This window comes from Oncorhynchus gorbuscha, linkage group LG06 (genome assembly GCF_021184085.1).
Source record: "Oncorhynchus gorbuscha isolate QuinsamMale2020 ecotype Even-year linkage group LG06, OgorEven_v1.0, whole genome shotgun sequence".
Taxonomy (NCBI): domain Eukaryota; kingdom Metazoa; phylum Chordata; class Actinopteri; order Salmoniformes; family Salmonidae; genus Oncorhynchus; species Oncorhynchus gorbuscha.
This window is the reverse complement of record NC_060178.1, coordinates 102,524,066-102,543,957: the sequence shown is the minus strand read 5'-3', so window position 1 is coordinate 102,543,957 and position 19,892 is coordinate 102,524,066. Positions and strand designations below refer to the sequence as shown.

The window sequence follows — 19,892 nt, the reverse complement described above, 5'->3', positions numbered from 1 at the left end:
GCTTAACAAGCACTTTGAGATTCTGTCTAATGAAAAGCACTATAGAAGCTGAATAAATTATTATTCATTATAACTTCAATGCCATGGGCCTCAACTAAAGTACTGCCTCTACTAACCAACCTCAGGGGTGCATCAGTGATGTGAAACTTTCTGAACATCAATAGCAGATTGAATGGAATTGTGTCGGCTCTAGCATTATTCTTCTGACAGACAATCTGAACAGACCCAAGCCCTGTGATCCTACACTTACATCAACACTTCTGTTTAGTACTGCGTAACTCACACTAAACATATGAATCCTGTCCCAGCATAGAAAACACAATGCAGACAACTCTCCCCCACACAACACATCACATTATACTTTGGTTAGGAAGCAATAAAGCTTTCGCTCAGTGAGATAATAAACAATATATATACACACACACACCTCTGAATTATCATCCATCAAAATATCACATTGGTCTTATATTACGCAATGTATCCAATTGGTGTAGAAATAATATACCAGCTTGTTCCCCTCTCCAAGATACAGTATAAAGTCAAGTTATCACAAAAACTGTCCCAAATGGCATCCTATTCCCTATACACATTAGTCATTTAGCAGATGCTCTTATCCAGAGTAACTTACAGAAGTGAGTGCATATATCTTCATACTTTATGGTACTGGACACCCAGTGGGAATCAAACCCACAACCCTGGCGTTGCAATCACCATGGTGTACCACCTGAGCCACACGGGTCCATAGTTCCCTACTTTTGACCATTACCCCATAATGACGAAGTGAAAAGAGGTTTCAGAAATGTTTGAAAATGTATGAAACAAACAGAAATACCTCATTTACATAAGTATTCTGACCCTTTGCTATCAGACATGAAATTGAACTCCGGTGCATCCTGTTTCCATTGATCATCCTTGAGATGTTTCTACAACTTGATTGGAGTCCACCTGTGGTAGATTCAATTGATTGGACATGATTTGGAAAGGCACACCCTAGTCTATAGAAGGTCCCACAGTTGACAGTGCAAGTCAGAGCAAAAACCAAGCCATGTTGTCGAAGGAATTGTCCTTAGGGGTTGATATAGGATTGTGCCAAGGCACAGATCTGGGGAAAGGGTACCAAAAAATTTCTGCAGCATTGAAAGTCCCCAAATACACTGCCCTCCATCATTCTTAAATGGAATAACTTCCTAGAGCAATCAAGGGAGAAGGACCTTGGTCAGAGAGGTGACCAAGTACCCGATGGTGACTCACACAGCTCCAGAGTTCCTCTGTGGCGATGGGAGAACCTTCCAGAAGAATAACGATTTCTGCAGCACTCCACCAATCAGGCCTTTAGGGTAGTGGCCAGACAGAAGCCACTCCTCAGTAAAAAGTACATAACAGCCCTCTTGGAGTTTCCCAAAAGGTACCTAAAGGACTCTCAGACCATGAGAAACAAGATTCTCTGGTCTGATGAAACCAAGATTGAACTTGTTAGCCTGAATGTCAAGCATCACATCTGGAGGAAACCTGGCACCATCCCCTACGGTGAAGCATGGTGGTGGCAGCATCTTGCTGTGGGGATGTTTTTCAGCGTTAGGGAGTTGGAGACTAGACAGAATCGACAGAAAGATGAACAGAGCAAAGTACAGAGAGATCCTTGATGAAAACCTGCTCCAGAGTGCTCAAGACTTCAGACTGGGGCAAAGGTTCACCTTCTAACAGGACAATGACCCTAAGCACACAACCAAGACAATGCAGGAGTGGCTTCAGGACAAGTCTCTGAATGTCCTTGAGGGACCCAGCCAGAGCATGGACTTGAACCCGAGCTAACATCACTTGAGACCGTAAAAAAAAACAGTGCAGCGACACTCCTCTTCCAACCTGACAGAGCTCGAGAGGATCTGCAGAGAAGAATGGGAGAAACTCCCCTAAATACAGGAGTGGCAGGCGTATAGTGTCAAACCCAACGAGACTCGAGGCTGTAATCACTGCCAAAAATGCTTGAACAAAGTTCTGAGTAAAGGGTCTGAATTCTTATGGAAATGTGATATTTCAGTTCTTTTATTTTGCAAAACATTCTAAAAACCTATTTTCATTCAGTCATTATGAGTTATTGAATGTAGTTTGATGAGGGAAAAAAAACATTTAATCAATTTTAGAACATGGCTGTAATGTAACAAAATGTGAAAAAAAGTAAAGGAGTCTGAATATTTTCCGGAGGCACTGAATAGGGAATAGGGTGCACTTTGGGACACACTCAATTGTTATGTCTTGGTTTGTGGAGAGGGTGAGAGGGCTAAACACATTAGGGCACACCGCAGCAAAAATGTTTTGCAACGGAAAACTATAACCAGCATTTCTTATTGGACAAGTTCAGGTAGTACCTCCTGTTTAAAAATCGGTTTTCTTCCATTTGATACCCAATGAATAGGACCCTGCTGACGCCAAGTCAGAGGTGTTAAGCCCCAGTAGTGTTGTAGACAGAGGTCTGACTCTCAGCCTAAACAGGCCTAGGACGGGAGAGGTGTCGCGCTCCTGGTGATCTGTCTCTTCCATGCCATGCAGGAGGAACCAATCTCAGAAGGAAGAGATGCTCTGCATCCATCGTGGGTAGTAGGAAGATTTCCCCATGTTACTCCATCTTGGACATTTCATATTTTGTAGTCATGATTTCCTAGGTAAGGAATACAGTGGAAAATATATATATATATATATATCTCTCTCTCTCTCTCTCTCTCTCTCTCTCGAATACCATAGTGGCTGTACATATAAAATTGCCTACTGGAAATTTAATAACATTATAGGAAATGCACAGTGAAATAAACCATATATACTGAGTTACAAAACATTAGGGGAAACCTAGTCAGTTGTACAACTGAATGCATTCAACTGAAATGTGTCTTCTGCATTTAACACAACCCCTCAATCAGAGAGGTGCGGGAGGCTGTCATAATCAACATCCACGGCGCCCGGGAAACAGTGGGTTGACTGCCTTGCTCAGGGGCAAAACAACAGATTTTTACCATGTCAGCTTAGGGATTCGATCCAGCAACCTTTCAGTTACTGGCCCAACACTCTAACCACTAGGCTACCTGCCACCTTTATTAGGAAAGTCTTCCTAATATTTAGTTGCCTCCTTTTGCCCTCAGAAAAGCCTCAATTCACCGAGGGCATGGACTCTACAAGGTGTCTCAAGCGTTCTACAGGGATGCTGGCCCATGCGGACTCCAATGCTTCCCACGGTTGGCTGGATATACTTTGGGTGTTGGACCCAAAATGGAAACACACAGGAAACTTGAACGTGAAAACCCCAGCAGCATTGAAGTTCTTCACACACCGGTGAGCCTGACACCTACTGTTCAAAGGCACTTAAATCTGCCTGCCTTGCCCATTCACCCTCTGAATGGCACACATACATCTCAATTCTCTCAAGGCTTAAAAATCCTTCTTTAACCAATCTCCAACCCTTCATCTACACTGACTGAAGTAGATTTAACAAGTGACATCAATAAGGGATCATATCTTTCACCTGATAGCATATGCCATGGAAAGAGCAGGTGTCCTTAATATTTTGTATCCTCAGTGTATTTTGCCATTGACAGAAATGACACCGTGTTAAAAATATACACACCTCATCTGAATCAAGAAGGACAGGCAACGCTCTACAATGGAGGAAAATAAGGAGAAAACATTTGTTTTTATAAAACCACCACCTAATAATGGTGACCACATTAAACCAGGATTTCCCAAACTCGGTCCTGGGGACCACAAGTGGTGCAGGTTTTGGTTTTTACCCTAACACTACACAGCTGATTCAAATGATCAAAGCCTGATGTTTAGTTGGTTATTTGAATCATCTGTGTAGTGCTGGGGTAAAAACGTGCACCCTTTGGGGTCCCGAGGACAGAGTTTGGAAAACTCTGCTATAAACACACCTGCTATTTTGGTGTTGATAGAACTATTTCTTGATAAGTGATGCTTACACGTCTGTTAGAGAGGTAGGAATGTTCTCTTCCACCCACTTCAAGTCTTCATCCTGGACAGGAGGGTGAAAATAAAAGAGAGAACTACTCAACGCTGCCCTCTGTTGTTTGAACTCGGATGTCATTCACTAGACTAAAAATACTGAACAAAAACGCAACAATGTTCCTGAGTTACAGGTCATATAAGGAAATCAGTCAATTGAAATAAATTCATTAGGCTCTAATCAATGGATTTTCACATGCCTGGGAAGGCATAAGCCCATCCAATTGGGAGCCAGGCCTACCCACTGGGGAGTATGGCACAGCCAATCAGAATGAGTTTTTCCCCCACAAAAGGGCTTTATTACAGACAGAAATACTCCTCAGTTTATCAGCTGTCCGGGTGGTTTGTCTCAGTCGATGCCGCAGGTGAAAAAGACGGATTTGGAGGCCCTGGGCTGGTGTGGTTACACATGGTCTGCGGTTGTGAGGCCGGATGGACATACTACCAAATTCTCTAAAATTACATTGGATGCAGTTTATGGTAGAGAAATTAACATGTAATTCTCTGCCAATAGTTCTGGTGGTCATTCCTGCAGTCAGCATACCAATTGCACGCTTCCTCAAAACTTGAGACATCTGTGGCATTGCGTTGTGACAAAACTGCACATTTTAGTGACCTTTTATTGTCCCCAGCACAAGGTGCACCTGTGTAATGATGCTGTTTAATCAGCTTCTTGATATGCCTAACCTGTCAGGTGGATGTATTATCTTGGCAAAGGAGAAATGCTCACAAACAGGGATGTAAACAAATTTGTGCACAAAATTTGAGAGAAGCTTTTTGTGCTTTTATTTCATCTCATGAAACCAACACTTTACATGTTGCATTTATATTTGTGTTCAATATATACAGTAGATGGTCATTTGTTCTTCAAGGTAATTTTTGTGCTTGAATTGCATCACAGGTCAGAGCAAACATTTGAGTGTCAGTTACCTGAAAGTGAAACTTTATTGACTGACAGAAAAGGTTGGCTTGTTGGTATGCTGTATTCATATGTGGAGATATTGTGTTCATATTGATTGGATAATTGGAAATGGACTTAATTCCCTGAGGGAACAAATCAAGTTGTATTAACTGAATTGAAGGTTTGATACTAACCGGGTTAGATCCTGAAGGCTTGGCTGAGCCGTTCGTCTCACTCTTAAAGTTGGAGGCTCTCAGCTTTATGCCATCAGCTGTGTGTGTTTAGAGAAACACGGAGAGAAAGATCACCAAGGTTCAAACACATTATCACTAAAGAAGTTAAACAAAAACAGAAGTACATGTACAATACCTAAATTAGCTGACACCAGGAACTCCTCGATCTCCTCATCGTCAGAGTCATCCATCAGTGGAGTGAACGCATATCTGAGGAGAACAAAGGAACAGTTCAATTATCAACAGTTATAAAGCCTTAAAAATGCTTCTAAAGCTCCAGAACATTTAAAGGCTGTGTAAGTTTGTGTTTTCTCTGAAGCTTTGAAGAGTGGTAAGGTGAGGCACTTTCTCCCTGACTGACTGTTGGTAGTTTGATATGTCAACATATTGCCATTGATAAATCTACAGCACACTCAACAAGGTAGCTAAGGTGCAGGTTGTAGACAATGGTCTAAGCACACTTAGATCAAAGCACATTTCACTAATATAATAGGCAGGTCAATCATCACCACTGGTTGTTAGCTGACTGCAAGGCACCAGAGGGTAGTGCGTCCAGCCCAGTACATGACTAGGGCCAAGCTTCCTGCCATCCAGGACCTGTCAACCAGGCGGTGTCAGAGGAAGGCCCTAAAAATGGTCAGAGTCCAGCCACCCTAGTCAGAATGTTTTCTCTGCTACCGCAAGGCAAGCGGTACCGGAGTGCCAAGTCTAGGTCCAAAAGGCTTCTCAACAGCTTCTACCCCCAATCCATAAGACTCCTGAACAACTAATGAAATGGCTACCCCCCCCCCAATAAAATTTGATTAGGCGTTCTCCAATACAACACTGTCCACATATAGGAGGACACACACATTTGATATTACTATCCTAGTGGGGACCTCAAAAGTACTTCCATTCAAAATCCTAATTTTCCCTGACCCTGAAAATAGACTGCCATTTTTTTACTCTCCTTGTGGGGAATTCTGCCCCTGAACAGGCAGTTAACCCACTGTTCCTAGGCAGTCATTGAAAATAAGAATGTGTTCTTAACTGACTTGCCTAGTAAAATAAAGGTTTAATAAAAGGTACCCACGAGGATAACCACACACACCATGTAACCTCACCTTTGGTTGTTAGCAGAGGGTCTCCATAAGAACATGATAACCAGCAGTATGATGGAGAACAGGAACCTCCAGAAGGCATCATCTACCCACAGCTCCACCCAGTCCTGTTATATGGAATAATACAAACAATGTCATCCATGATACTGTTCAATACATGACCCAATACGGCAGTCTTGAGCTGGCATTTTTTACAATACGTTGATTCAATGTCTTAAGTCCTGAACAGTGAAAATTATGTTTTCATCAAATTTAAATGACATTTGGATGAAACCAGTATCAGTTCAAAGAAATGTGACCCAAGTATGAAAAATGACTAGCTGGTACACTGATAAAGTTGATCATAAAGTTACTGGTCCCCTCGAGCTGTGTCAAGTCCCTGGATTCAGGAGGCAGGCAATACCAAGGATTTACTTGTGGCTTTATGCAACGTCATATAAAACCGGCATCACATGCATCTACACCTTGCTTTGTTTATAAACCAGTGGGTTGTGGGTTCGATTCCCACGGGGGACCAGTATGGGGGAAAAGTATGAAAATGTATGCACTCACTACTGTAAGTGGCTCTGGATAAGAGAGTCTGCTAAATTACAAATGTCAATGTCAATCTCAAGCAGAATACTTGTAACCTTTCATCTGTGCTGCAACTGATAGTTACAGCTGGTCAAGCTACAGCTTGCATCGAGGCAAATTACACTGAAACATGCATATGAGAGCACCAGCTGTTCCGGGTGACTGTGTGATCACGCTCTTACGCAGCAGATGTGAGTAAGACCTTTATACAGGTCAACATTCACAAGGTCGCAGGGCCAGAAGGATTACCAGGACGTGTACTGCGAGCATGCACTGACAAGTGTCTTCACTGACATTTTAAACATCTCTGAGTCTGTAATACCAACATGTTGTTTCAAGCAGACCACCATAGTTCCTGTGCCAAAGAACACTAAGGTAACCTAACCTACCTTAATGACTACCGACCCATAGCACTCACATCTGTAGCCATGAAGTGCTTCAAAAGGCCGGTCATGGCTCACAACACCACTATCCCAGAAACCCTAGACCCACTCTAATTTGCATACCGCCCCAACGGATTCACAGATGATGCAATCTCTACTGCACTCCAAACTGCCCTTTCCCACATGGACAAAAGTAACACCTATGTGAGAATGATATTCATTGACAACAGCTCAGCATTGAACACCACAGTGCCCTCAAAGCTCCTCACTAAGCTAAGGACCCTGGGACCAAACACCTCCCTCTGCAACTGGATCCCGGACTTCCTGACAGGCCGCCCCCAGGTGGTAAAGGTAGTAACAACACATCTGTCATGCTGATCCTCAACACAGGTGCCCCTCAGGGGTGCGTGCTCAGTCCCCTCCTGTACTCCCTGTTCACTCATGACTGCACGGCCAGGCGCGAGTCCAACACCATCATTCATTTTGCCGATGACACAACAGTGGTAGGCCTGATCAGACAACACTTTAAGGAAGTGGTCAAAGACCTGGCCGTGCGGTGCCAGGACAACAACCTCTCCCTCAACATAATCAAAACAAAGGAGATGATTGTGGACTACAGGAAAGAGGACAGAGCACACCCCCAATCTCATCGACGGTGCGTAGTGGAACAGGTTGAGCTCTTCAAGTTCCTTGATGTCCACAACAAAGATTGTCCAAGCACATCAAGACAGTCGAAGACGGCACGACAAAACCTATTCCCCCTCAGGAGACTGAAAAGATTTGGCTTGGTTCCTCAGAGTCACCATTGAGAGCATTGTTGCATAACTGCCTGGTACGGCAACTGCTCAGCAGTTGTAAGCTGAGCTGCAAGGCACCAGAGGGTAGTGCGAATGGCCCAGTACATCACTGGGGCCAAGCTTCCTACCATCCAGGAACTCTATACCAGGTGGTGTCAGAGGAAGGCCCTAAATATTGTCAAAAACTCCGGCCACCCTAGTCATAGACTGTGCTCTCTGCTACCGCAAGGCAAGCGGTACCGGAGCACCAAGTCTAGGTCCAAGAAGCTTCTAAACAGCTTCTACCCCCAAGCCATAAGACTCCTGAACATCTATCAAATGCTACCCGGACTATTTGCATTGCCTGGAACCTTTAAGAAATGCACAGAGCAGTCAAACTTGATATCACACAACTGGACCATTTGCTGCCATTACAAGACATACTCACAGATTGACAGTCGGCTAGTCTGAATTTTTTCGTCGTCCACACCATGAAAATGACTGAAGCTGAAGGTGGGGAAAAAAAAATACAACCAAAACTGCATCAGACCATTTCCATTCAATTGTGAGACTAATTCTGAATGAAGTATGAAGTAGGCTACATACATATACTGCTTTATAACGTTGTTCATAATGCCTTATACAGTAGTAATGTGTTATGATACTCATGAACTATAAAAACATGACAATTGTCTTCCTGGCTATACTCACCTATAATGGCAAAGATGAGTGTGTTTGTGAAATGTCTGTAGAGAGACAGCTTCACTGGGTTTCTCCTCAGCTTCAGTGTCTTTATAGTGTGAGCCAGGCTCACAAATATGTTAGGGGGCAGTCAAGGAAACAGCAGCTGGCCTTCACAGTATGTAACTAACAGACCTTTTTATTTGATCTTTATTTAACTAGGCAAGTCAGTTAAGAAGAAATTCTTGTTTTCAATGACGGGATAGGAACAGTGGGTTAAATGCCTGTGCAGGGGCAGTTAAATGCCTGTTCAGGGGCAGAAAGACAGATTTGTACCTTGTCAGCTCGGGGGTTTGAATCATGGAAGAACCTAGCAAAAATCAGTAGGGATGATAACATGCAAGGTGTACAGATGATGCCCCGGGCAGGGATAGGGGCCAAGGGCTCAGCCCAGACTACTAGATCTCTACTATCAGACCTCCAGGTTAGCTAGCTGTGCATTAGCTAGCTGTGCATTAGCTAGCTGTGCTATAGCGTGCAAGAATGAATTATTTTCCCTCATGCAGAGACCCTTTGGATTGGCACAGGGAGGGACCTCCAGTGGACAGAGTAGCCCAAGGCTCAGGCTGAGGACCAGAGAAGCCCCGCTAGGGATAAGGAGGCCCCCAGGGGAGAGAGTAGCCTCAAACAGGGCTATCAGCACACCAAAGGATATCCACCAGCAGAGAGAAGAGTCAATCAGAGCCAGAGGAATGTTGGCCAACAGAGCCAGGTCAGAGTCTTTCGCCTGAGAGGAAGAAAGGGATTGAGAGAGACAGGTGGGAATAATGGAGGGAAGAAAGAGAGAAGACAGAAGGTGAAAGTGATGGAGAGTGAGTGGGGGAGAGAAAAATAACAGCAGTAACCAAAGAAAATTACCTAGTGAAACATGATTTAATATACAATATAAGTTTACAATCCAAACTGTAGAAGATACATTATAACCCCAGCACCATGATTTTCAGTGAAAATATTTAGTACGCAATAAGGTGTCATTCTGTAACACTGATAAAACACGTGATACAGCCAAGTAGGCCATTAAGTTATGATAGACCACTAGAGGTGCATTATGGGGTAAATATTCTAGATAAGGAAGGATATGAACCAGATGATACAGAAGTCCATCAATGCTAGAACAATGGATGTGATGAGGGCGGGGCCATTGTCACGAACCTTTAGTGAATGCATAGACACGTATTGAACAGAATTCCCATAACCCACACATTAGCAAAACAGCACGCCATTGAGAAATGAAGGTTCACATTCAAAATGCAAGCTCACTGGAGGTAAGCAAGTTCAGGAATACGCCTTACCCCAGTGATCCTAAGCACACCTTCGATGGCAGCAAAGGCAAAGTACAGCACACCTAGTCCCACCACTCTGTGCATCACTGTACCCAGTCGAGGTCTGATGGGAAACGCACACAACGCAGGAAAAATGACTAAATACATACAGCACGATAACGTCACTGGGGTCACCTATCAAAGGACAGGAAGAAAGTGTGTGACGACCTTTATTTTCTCAACTTACTTGACTATACCATATCCCAGACTGACGATAATGACCAGCAGCCGTGCCAGGGTTCTCTTCAGGGCAGAGATGAGCTCAGCAAAGATCAACAGGCCTGGAGCTAAATACAACATCCACATTGGAAATAATTCACTCTCACACGAGACAGAAAAACTCTTGCTCAGAAGAATAACACTCCCTAAACCTCCCCCTTGGCCCCAAGCCTGCGATGTTTGAAAATCTGTAAGGTAGAATTAATATGGTGGACTCTCCACCACTATACTGCTGATACCTATCCAGACCCTTCAGATCTGCCAACATTGAAAGGTTAGGGCCAAGGGGCAGGGAGGGAATTGGGACCAGATCAATGTGATCCGTTCCACCATGCTACTATACAGAGGATCTTAGTACTTTATTTAAACCAGTCAGACAACAGCGTTAGGTGTAACTGTAGTGTAGACGTACAAGCTGCCCCGACACCGTTGGTGTTCTCGTACTCAGCACAGAACACAGCCTTCTCCACCATGCCCAGAAAGATGACTCCAGCTATCCAGAACTGGATCCTCAGTAAGTCCTTCCAGTAGCAGGCAGCCCACAGGAACCAGAGTAACGCATACAGGATGTACACTGTACACATCACCATGTAGAACTGAAACAGAGACAAAGGGTGAGAGTGAGAGAAAAATATTGGTTCTTCCAGTAGCAGGCTAAAGACATAAACCAGAGTAACACGCACACCGTACAGGATGTACACATCACCATGTAGAACAGAGATGCGTGTTAAAACAAAATAACAGACAAGGTATTTTCCTGAACAAACCACAAGGTCCTGTACGGTTCAGTTAGTAGAGCATGGCACAAGCAACGGCAGGTTTGTGTGCTTGAATGCTTTGGATGAAAGTCAGCTAATATATTATTACATGAAGACAACACAAAACAGGCGTCTGATATCTATGACAATGATTAACCCTACAATGTATATGTGGCTAGGGACAAGCACTGGAAATTAGCGTGAGCTAAAATGTCATGGTGCAATGCATCCCACTGTTGTTTATTCAATGTGTCACTAACTATGTTTAATTGTATGTATACCAGACCATTTCCGGAGACCTTCTCCCTTACCTCACCTCGCTCATCAACTCATCCCTGACCGTTGGCTACGTCCCTTCCGTCTTCAAGAGAGCGAGAGTTGCACCCCTTCTGAAAAAACCTACACTCGATCCCTCCGATGTCAACAATTACAGACCAGTATCCCTTCTTTCTTTTCTCTCCAAAACTCTTGAACGTGCCGTCCTTGGCCAGCTCTCCCGCTATCTCTCTCTGAATGACCTTCTTGATCCAAATCAGTCAGGTTTCAAGACTAGTCATTCAACTGAGACTGCTCTCCTCTGTATCACGGAGGCGCTCCGCACTGCTAAAGCTAACTCTCTCTCCTCTGCTCTCATCCTTCTAGATCTATCGGCTGCCTTCGATACTGTGAACCATCAGATCCTCCTCTCCACCCTCTCCGAGTTGGGCATCTCCGGCGCGGCCCACGCTTGGATTGCGTCCTACCTGACAGGTCGCTCCTACCAGGTGGCGTGGCGAGAATCTGTCTCCTCACCACGCGCTCTCACCACTGGTGTCCCCCAGGGCTCTGTTCTTGGCCCTCTCCTATTCTCGCTATACACCAAGTCACTTGGCTCTGTCATAACCTCACATGGTCTCTCTTATCATTGCTATGCAGACGACACACAATTAATCTTCTCCTTTCCCCCTTCTGATGACCAGGTGGCGAATCGCATCTCTGCATGTCTGGCAGACATATCAGTGTGGATGACGGATCACCACCTCAAGCTGAACCTCGGCAAGACGGAGCTGCTCTTCCTCCCGGGAAGGACTGCCCGTTCCATGATCTCGCCATCACGGTTGACAACTCCATTGTGTCCTCCTCCCAGAGCGCCAAGAACCTTGGCGTGATCCTGGACAACACCCTGTCGTTCTCAACTAACATCAAGGCGGTGGCCCGTTCCTGTAGGTTCATGCTCTACAACATCCGCAGAGTACGACCCTGCCTCACACAGGAAGCGGCACAGGTCCTAATCCAGGCACTTGTCATCTCCCGTCTGGATTACTGCAACTCGCTGTTGGCTGGGCTCCCTGCCTGTGCCATTAAACCCCTTCAACTCATCCAGAACGCCGCAGCCCGTCTGGTGTTCAACCTTCCCAAGTTCTCTCACGTCACCCCGCTCCTCCGTTCTCTCCACTGGCTTCCAGTTGAAGCTCGCATCCGCTACAAGACCATGGTGCTTGCCTACGGAGCTGTGAGGGGAACGGCACCTCAGTACCTCCAGGCTCTGATCAGGCCCTACACCCAAACAAGGGCACTGCGTTCATCCACCTCTGGCCTGCTCGCCTCCCTACCACTGAGGAAGTACAGCTCCCGCTCAGCCCAGTCAAAACTGTTCGCTGCCCTGGCCCCCCCAATGGTGGAACAAACTCCCTCACGACGCCAGGACAGCGGAGTCAATCACCACCTTCCGGAGACACCTGAAACCCCACCTCTTTAAGGAATACCTAGGATAGGTTAAGTAATCCCTCTCACCCCACCCCCCCCCTAAGTTTTAGATGCTCTATTGTTAAGTGACTGTCCCACTGGATGTCATAAGGTGAATGCACCAATTTGTAAGTCGCTCTGGATAAGAGCATCTGCTAAATGACTTAAATGTAAATGTAATGTACTCACGATCATGAGAGGCCATTCCGTGATGGAGATGTAGCCGTGAGTTCCCTTCATTACGACGTTGACTGGAAATATAAAGACTCAAATCAGCTATCCATAACACAATAATTAGGGCTACAATATACAATAAAATTCCTGTGGAGTTCTGCACTAGAATCAAATAGTCCCAGCTATTTGCAACTTTTCAGGGAAGTCAGAAACCAATACACGCAGTCAGTTAGGAACGCAAAGGCTAACTTTTTCAAACAGAAATTCACATCCTGTAGCTCTAAATCCCAAAAGTTTTGGGACACCAAAGTCAATGGAGAATAACAGCACATCCTCCCAGCTACCCACTGCACTGAGGCTAGGAAACACTGTCACCACCGATAATTTCAATAAGCATTTCTCTACAGCTGGCCATGCCTTCCTCCTGGCTATCCCAACCCTGGCCAACAGCTCCGCACCCCCCGCAGCTACTTGCCCAAGCCTCCCCAGCTTCTCCTTCACCCAAATCCAGATAGCAGATGTTCTGAAAGAGCTGCAAAACCTGGACCCATACAAATCAGCTGGGCTAGACAATCTAGACCCTCTCTTTCTAAAATTATCCACCGGCAATGTTGCAACCCCTATTACCAGTCTGTTCAATCTCTCGTATCGTCCGAGGTCCCTAAAGGTTGGAAAGCTGCCACGGTCATCCCCTTCTTCAAAGGGCTGACACTCTAGACCCAAACTGTTACAGACATAGAACCTTCCTGCCCTGCCTTTCTAAAGTCTTTGAAAGCCAAGTTAATAAACAGATACCTGACCATTTCGAATCCCACCGTACCTTCTCCTCTGTGCTATCCAGTTTCCGAGCTGGTCACAGGTGCACCTCAGCCACGCTCAAGGTACTAAACGATATCATAGCCGCCATCGATAAAAGAGAGCACTGTGCAGCCGTCTTCATTGACCTGGCCAAGGCATTCAACTCTGTCAATCACCGCATTCTTATCGGCAGACTCAATAGCCTTGGTTTCTCAAATGACTGCCTCACCAACTACTTCTCAGAGTTCAGTGTGTCAAATCGGAGGACCTGCTGTCTAGACTTCTGGCAGTCTCTATGGGGGTACCCCAGGGTTCAATTCACCGGCCAACTCTTTTCTCTGTACATATCAACGATGTCGCTCTTGCTGCGGGTGATTCCCTGATCCACCCCTACGCAGACGACACCATTCTGTATACATCTGGCCCTTCTTTGGACACTTAAACCTCCAAAACAAGCTTTAAATGCATTATTTTCAACCAATCGCTGCCCGCGCCCGCCCGCCCGACATCACTACTCTGGACGGTTCTGACTTAGAATATGTGGACAACTACAAATACCTAGGTGTCTGGCTAGACTGTAAACTCTCCTTCCAGACTCATATTAAACAGCTCCAATCCAAAATTAAAGCTGGAACGGGCATCCTATTTCACAACAAAGCCTCCTTCACTCACGCCGCCATACATAACCTCGTAAAACTGACTATTCTACCGATCCATGACATCGGCGATGTCATTTACAAATAAGCCTCCAACACTCTACTCAGCAAACTGGATGCAGTCAATCACAGTGCCATATACCACCCACCACTGCGGCCTGTATGCTCTCGTCGGCTGGCCCTCGCTACATATTCGTCGCCAGACCCACTGGCTCCAGGTCATCTGTAAGTCTTTGCTAGGTAAAGCTCCGCCTTATCTCAGCTCACTGGTCACGATAACACCCACCCGTAGCACGCGCTCCAGCAAGTGTATCTCACTGATCATCCCTAAAGCCAACACCTCATTCGGCCGCCTTTTCTTCCAGTTCTTTTCTGCCAATGACTGGAACGAATTGCAAAAAAAGTACAAATTTAATATAAAAATGTAAATCGCTGAAGTTGGAGACTTATATTTCCCTCACTAACTTAAACATCAGCTATCTGGGCAGCTTACCGGTCGCTGCAGCTGTACACAGCCCATCTAATCTACCTACCTCATCTCCATATTGTTATAAATTTACTTTTTTTGCACACCAGTATTTCTACTTGCACATCATCTGCCACTCCTGTGTTAATTTGCAAAATTGTAATTACTTTGCTTCTATGACCTGTTTATTACTTTACCTCCTCACGCCATTTGCACACACTGTATATATACTTTTTTTCCTATTGTGTTATTGACTATGTTTGTTTATTCCATGTGTAACTCTGTGCTGTTGTTTGTGTAGCACTGCTTTGCTTTATCTTGGCCAGGTCGCAGTTGTAAATGAGAACTTGTTCTCAACTGGCCTACCTGGTTAAATAAAAGGTGAAATAATATTTTAAAAATACAACATGGAGCAATGTGATCAAAATGGCCAATGTCCTTTATATCATTTTAATTAGTATTTAGGCTACCTAAAGAAACGTAATTTTCTTCTTGGTAAGCCTCACAAGCAAGTTTAACATTCCAAGTATTCAATAACTGGGTCATGTTCATTAGGGTAGATCACCGTAAAAATGTTGCAGAGTCCAGCTAGTACCTTCCCGTTACAGTCAATTCTCTTGTTAGTTCTGGTGGCCCCTCCCTGTTTCAGTCTGCATTCTTCCGTCTGGTGCCTGGTGAACACAACCAAGTTGAAGTGAAATTGGGGTTATTGCAGTGAACCCACCTGTTAGATTCCAGTTGGCTTCCTGTTTGTTAGACTTAATCACCACCACCAGCAGATAGGGGCCGTCCTTCCACGTGGTGGCGATGACGTCATGTTTAAGCGACACACTGCCGTTCTTCAGACCGCCGACTTTGTCGTACTCCTCCATCGTCCACTTCGTGTAGTTTTCATCTGAGCCCTGGGTAGGATTGAACCAACATTTGTTTTGAGAAGGGGTTATATGCATTATGCAATGAAGAACGCAGGAAGTAATGAGAATGTGAAAAGAGATAGTCTGGTTCCAGATCTCTTTGTGCATGCTGTATATGGCCAACTCCAACGGTCATTGACAACAACCGTAGCAACTTGCAATGTAGCCGAAAGTGTGTGTGTAAAACTTGTTTTATATGCATCATCAGTGAAACATCATGACCTCATCGTAGCATCTCACCGGTGCTGCTCCTTCCATGGGAGGGACAACTGGCCGTGGTTCTGCCTTGGCTTTCTGAAACAAAGTTGTCATACAGTAAGTTGTCAGTAAGTCAAACGCAAAGTTCCAAAACAAATTATTCTTCCCAATATATCATTTTCAAACTATTGAGGCAACCAGAATATTTCGTTTTCACACTTTCCCTTTCAGCACAGTTTCAGCTACTATGGAAAAGGAGTGTGAAAAGCACTGTAATGTAATGGAATTCATGCATGTAACCTATAAGCCCTTACATTTAGCATTGGGAAGTATCGCAGGTCATTGTTGCAGCTCAAGGGCTTGTGCTTGTGCTCAATGCATTCTCCTTGTCCTAGAGGGTTAGGATCCATACTCTGTCCTCGACTCAGTGGCGTCCTCTCATACATTTCCTTTAAAGTAATGATTTATATTCATATTCAATGTTTCACATCTATTTAATACATAAAATATTCAACCATATTTATTAGTAGTTGAATGTAGGGAGACATACATTTCCTATGAGGAATGACGGGATTTAAAAATAACTCTTACAGTTAGTATAGTCAACTGGTAATTCACACCAACTGTCAAAATGTGGCACTACCATAGGAATTCTAAACAAATGAGTCATTACGAAAATGTTCACGGTATTGATAATGAAAGATGACTACGGCAAACTCACTTTCTGCTCCACACCCATATATGTCAGCCTATAGACATTAAATAGCCTATACAGTTAGTATACTAGTCACTTACTGTAATTACTACCTGTACTTTACTTACCTCAATATTATTGAACTCATTGTGGCAGGGATAGTATTTCAAGTACCATTGAATGGTAAAAGTCATTTCCTCTGGACAACCAAAGGACACAACTAAAAGAGAAACAATACATTGGTGTAAAGAGAAACAATAAATTGGTGTTACAGAGGTAGTTCTTTGGGCGCTTTCATATCCCTTCTGTGATCCAGATCCTGGGAGTGCTTGGTAGTCTGTCTGAAACAAATCCTGGACCTGCTAATCTTACCTTTCAATTTGATATCAGTGTCTTTATACATGGATTTCCTCAAAAGTAATGGTCTTGAGGTCTGAGAAGAGGAAACAGCGTTTACATTAGTTAGATAAACTGAGTGATAGGCCTACACTAGAGTCAGGTCTGATTAATGCCAGCACTGGAACAAAACACAGGCACTGGTCTGGTGACCTATGTCTCCATCCTCTCAGAGTAACAGTGATGATTTAAGATCAGATCACAATGAATGAGATTAAAAGGATGGGGACCTGATCCTAGATCAGCACCGATTCCTACTCAGACACTTTATATGGGCCCTGGTGACCATTATTGGAAGTCCCTAGGCAGGCAATGGCAGCTCTCACATTACTCTGCAACAGGATATGGTGGTGGACAGACATCTGACCAGCTCCATGGAAAATTGGGTCTACGTCCCAATTAGCCTACCTAACCTTCCTCCTAAAGTGTGCACTTGTTCACTTCACTGACTTGAAAGCAAATGATTGGTAGACACGATGTTTGTCTTACCCCTTCAATTCATTGGACATTGTGACGTTAGCTATATAGTTACTATAGCAATAGACTTCTGGCATAGCCTAGTTAGCTATATGTTCTAATCTGGACATTAGCTAGCTAAATGGTTGTTAGACTTCTTATATCGGGGCTAAATTGCAGGCAATGATCTAGCCCAGTACAGGACAGTGGTCTCTCTGATATTTGTTTACATACCACCTACGTTGTATGTTACGTTAGGTAGCTGCCTAACCTAGCTCGGCTATGTTTGGGCAATACATTAAGAAAACATTTGGCGTAACGTTATAACTATGGTCTAAACTAAAACAGCTTGCCTAATTGTCCGAGGTAGCATGGTATATCATTCAAAGAATATTCCCAAACCAACTAACGTTAGCTAACTAGTTAGCACACTCACCAGATAGCTAACGTTAGCTAACGGTGCATAGACAGTACAATGGCCTGTGCAAATCGATAGCCTGAATATGTTCAGGAAAATGCATTATCAATCAATACTGTTAATGTTCAATTTTAATGAACAGAAAATCTGTCTCGCTAGATTGCTAGGACGGATGAATCGCACTGCTGTTCTTGCTAGTTAACTCGAAACCTAACTTTAGCTTGACAACTAGATAAATTGAATATTTTAATACTCACATTGACAACTGTAATACTCCATTGTCCCGGTTCTGGTGCTGCCATGACCCCACGATTTACATCGCCCAATAAAATGATCCCTGTCAAAAGAAGTAGCCAGGGTTTGACTGAGCGAGCCTTGTTGTTCCACGTCCTCACCCGTACAGAAGCAGCCATGTTTTCAGTAGCTCTAGTGTTGCGTGGCTGGCTGGCCAACTCACCTGAGTGGAAAATGTCACACACCTGGGTATCTTTGAGTTGACGTTTTGGCATTAGATGCATTGCACCATACACCATGTAAAGCAGTGCCAATTACCATATACTTTATAAAAACGATAGCAACTTGAAATCTGTTATTCATTTACCTTTCAATGATCATCATCATATTGTTTGTGTATTTTATTCATTTCAGGATGGATTTATTTTCAGAAGGATAAACAAAATAACACCTTTTTGTATTTGCAATCGTTTATTACGTTATGTCAAAAATAATGCAAATCACTAACAAGTCAATATCAACATTGACTATATTTGACAAAAGTTGTACTTGTTTTAAAATCCTTAATTGAAACTATTCGATATTGTGCACATTCCAAGGTCTACAGCCTGAACTTGGTGGACCTCAAGTACCTCAAGGCTGCACAGGGTCCTCAGAGATCCAAAACAGATTTTTTTCTTCAGACTATAAAACATATGTACACAATACTCTCTATACACTTAGTAGGTAAAGTTCATATACACAATGCCACTTAAAAATACTTCAATATATAAAAAGTCAATTTACATACAGTTTGAATGTAAGCATTTAGTTGGGAGTGTAGTACACTGATTTAGAACAGTGGTTGGCCGTATTTATGTCTTGTTCACAGCTTTCAATATCAAGAGATGAACGTACTTTGGTGCGAAAAGTGCAAATGAATCCCAGAACAACAGCAAAGGACCTTGTGAAGATGCTGGAGGAAACAGGTACAAAAGTATCTATATCCACAGTAAAACTAGTCCTATATCAACTTAACCTCAAAGGCCGCTCAGCAAGGAAGAAGCCACTGCTCCAAAAACGCCATAATAAAGACAGACTACGGTTTGCAACTGCACATGGGGACAAAGATCATACTTTTTGGGGATGCTTGCAAGCCGAAGAACACCATCCCAACCGTGAAGCACAGGGGTGGCAGCATCATGTTGTGGGGGTGCTTTGCTGCAGGAGGGAAAATATTTGCTGATAATATACACTGATTTAATTTGTTGAGCAAAGCTTATCTCATTGGAAATGCTGTATACTATAAGAGAGATGTGCAAATGTAGAATATCTTATGTACATCTCTTGCACACTGATAGCTAGTGGTAACTATTTGAGGTATAAATATCCACTGAAAAACTGGTCAGAATAACTTCAATGCAAAGCATTAGGGAATAGACAAGCCTGTAATACTGTTTTAATAATGCCAGAAGACAGAATCATAGATAGGTATTCAATTTCTATGGGAACTGGGTAGATCCTTGGTGAAACAGGACTTGGAAGGGTGGCAACTCAAGACTGCACATGCTGCACCAAGCAGGAAGCCTATGTGCTCATGATCCACAGTAACATCTCTTCATACTGTAATAAAATGAAGGAGTAGCATGATATTCCGAGGCATGATTCGAACCCAGTAGCATAGAGTCCAGAGCCGGACACGTTACCGGCGGTAATCATGCGGTAATCGTGCTTATCACCGGCCAGGTAATTACCATACCTATAATGTCC

The 19,892-nt window shown here is 43.9% G+C and overlaps 1 protein-coding gene across 4 annotated transcripts; it reads right to left on the bottom strand.

The window, feature by feature from the left end:
• Nucleotides 1-1,457: 1,457 nt before the first annotated feature.
• LOC124037337 (transmembrane protein 87A-like) lies at nt 1,458-18,426 on the bottom strand. Of its 4 annotated transcripts, XM_046352049.1 has the most exons (20): nt 18,367-18,426; nt 18,167-18,246; nt 17,012-17,072; nt 16,768-16,859; nt 16,260-16,394; nt 15,988-16,041; nt 15,558-15,735; nt 12,929-12,990; nt 10,669-10,852; nt 10,225-10,324; nt 10,008-10,101; nt 9,371-9,442; nt 8,686-8,794; nt 8,423-8,481; nt 6,246-6,349; nt 5,279-5,352; nt 5,104-5,180; nt 3,966-4,018; nt 3,614-3,644; nt 1,458-2,656 (listed from the first exon to the last, which is right to left on the bottom strand). In XM_046352049.1, the coding sequence occupies exons 1-20, from the start codon at nt 18,416-18,418 to the stop codon at nt 2,615-2,617; spliced, it is 1,713 nt and encodes a 570-aa protein (XP_046208005.1). In that variant the 5' UTR covers nt 18,419-18,426; the 3' UTR covers nt 1,458-2,614. The 4 variants fall into 4 exon arrangements, with proteins under 4 accessions (XP_046208005.1, XP_046208004.1, XP_046208003.1 ...); XM_046352048.1 differs by lacking the exons at nt 9,371-9,442; nt 18,367-18,426 and adding an exon at nt 9,796-9,867 and having other exon boundaries at nt 18,167-18,355; XM_046352047.1 differs by lacking the exon at nt 18,367-18,426 and having other exon boundaries at nt 18,167-18,355.
• Nucleotides 18,427-19,892: the final 1,466 nt, after the last annotated feature.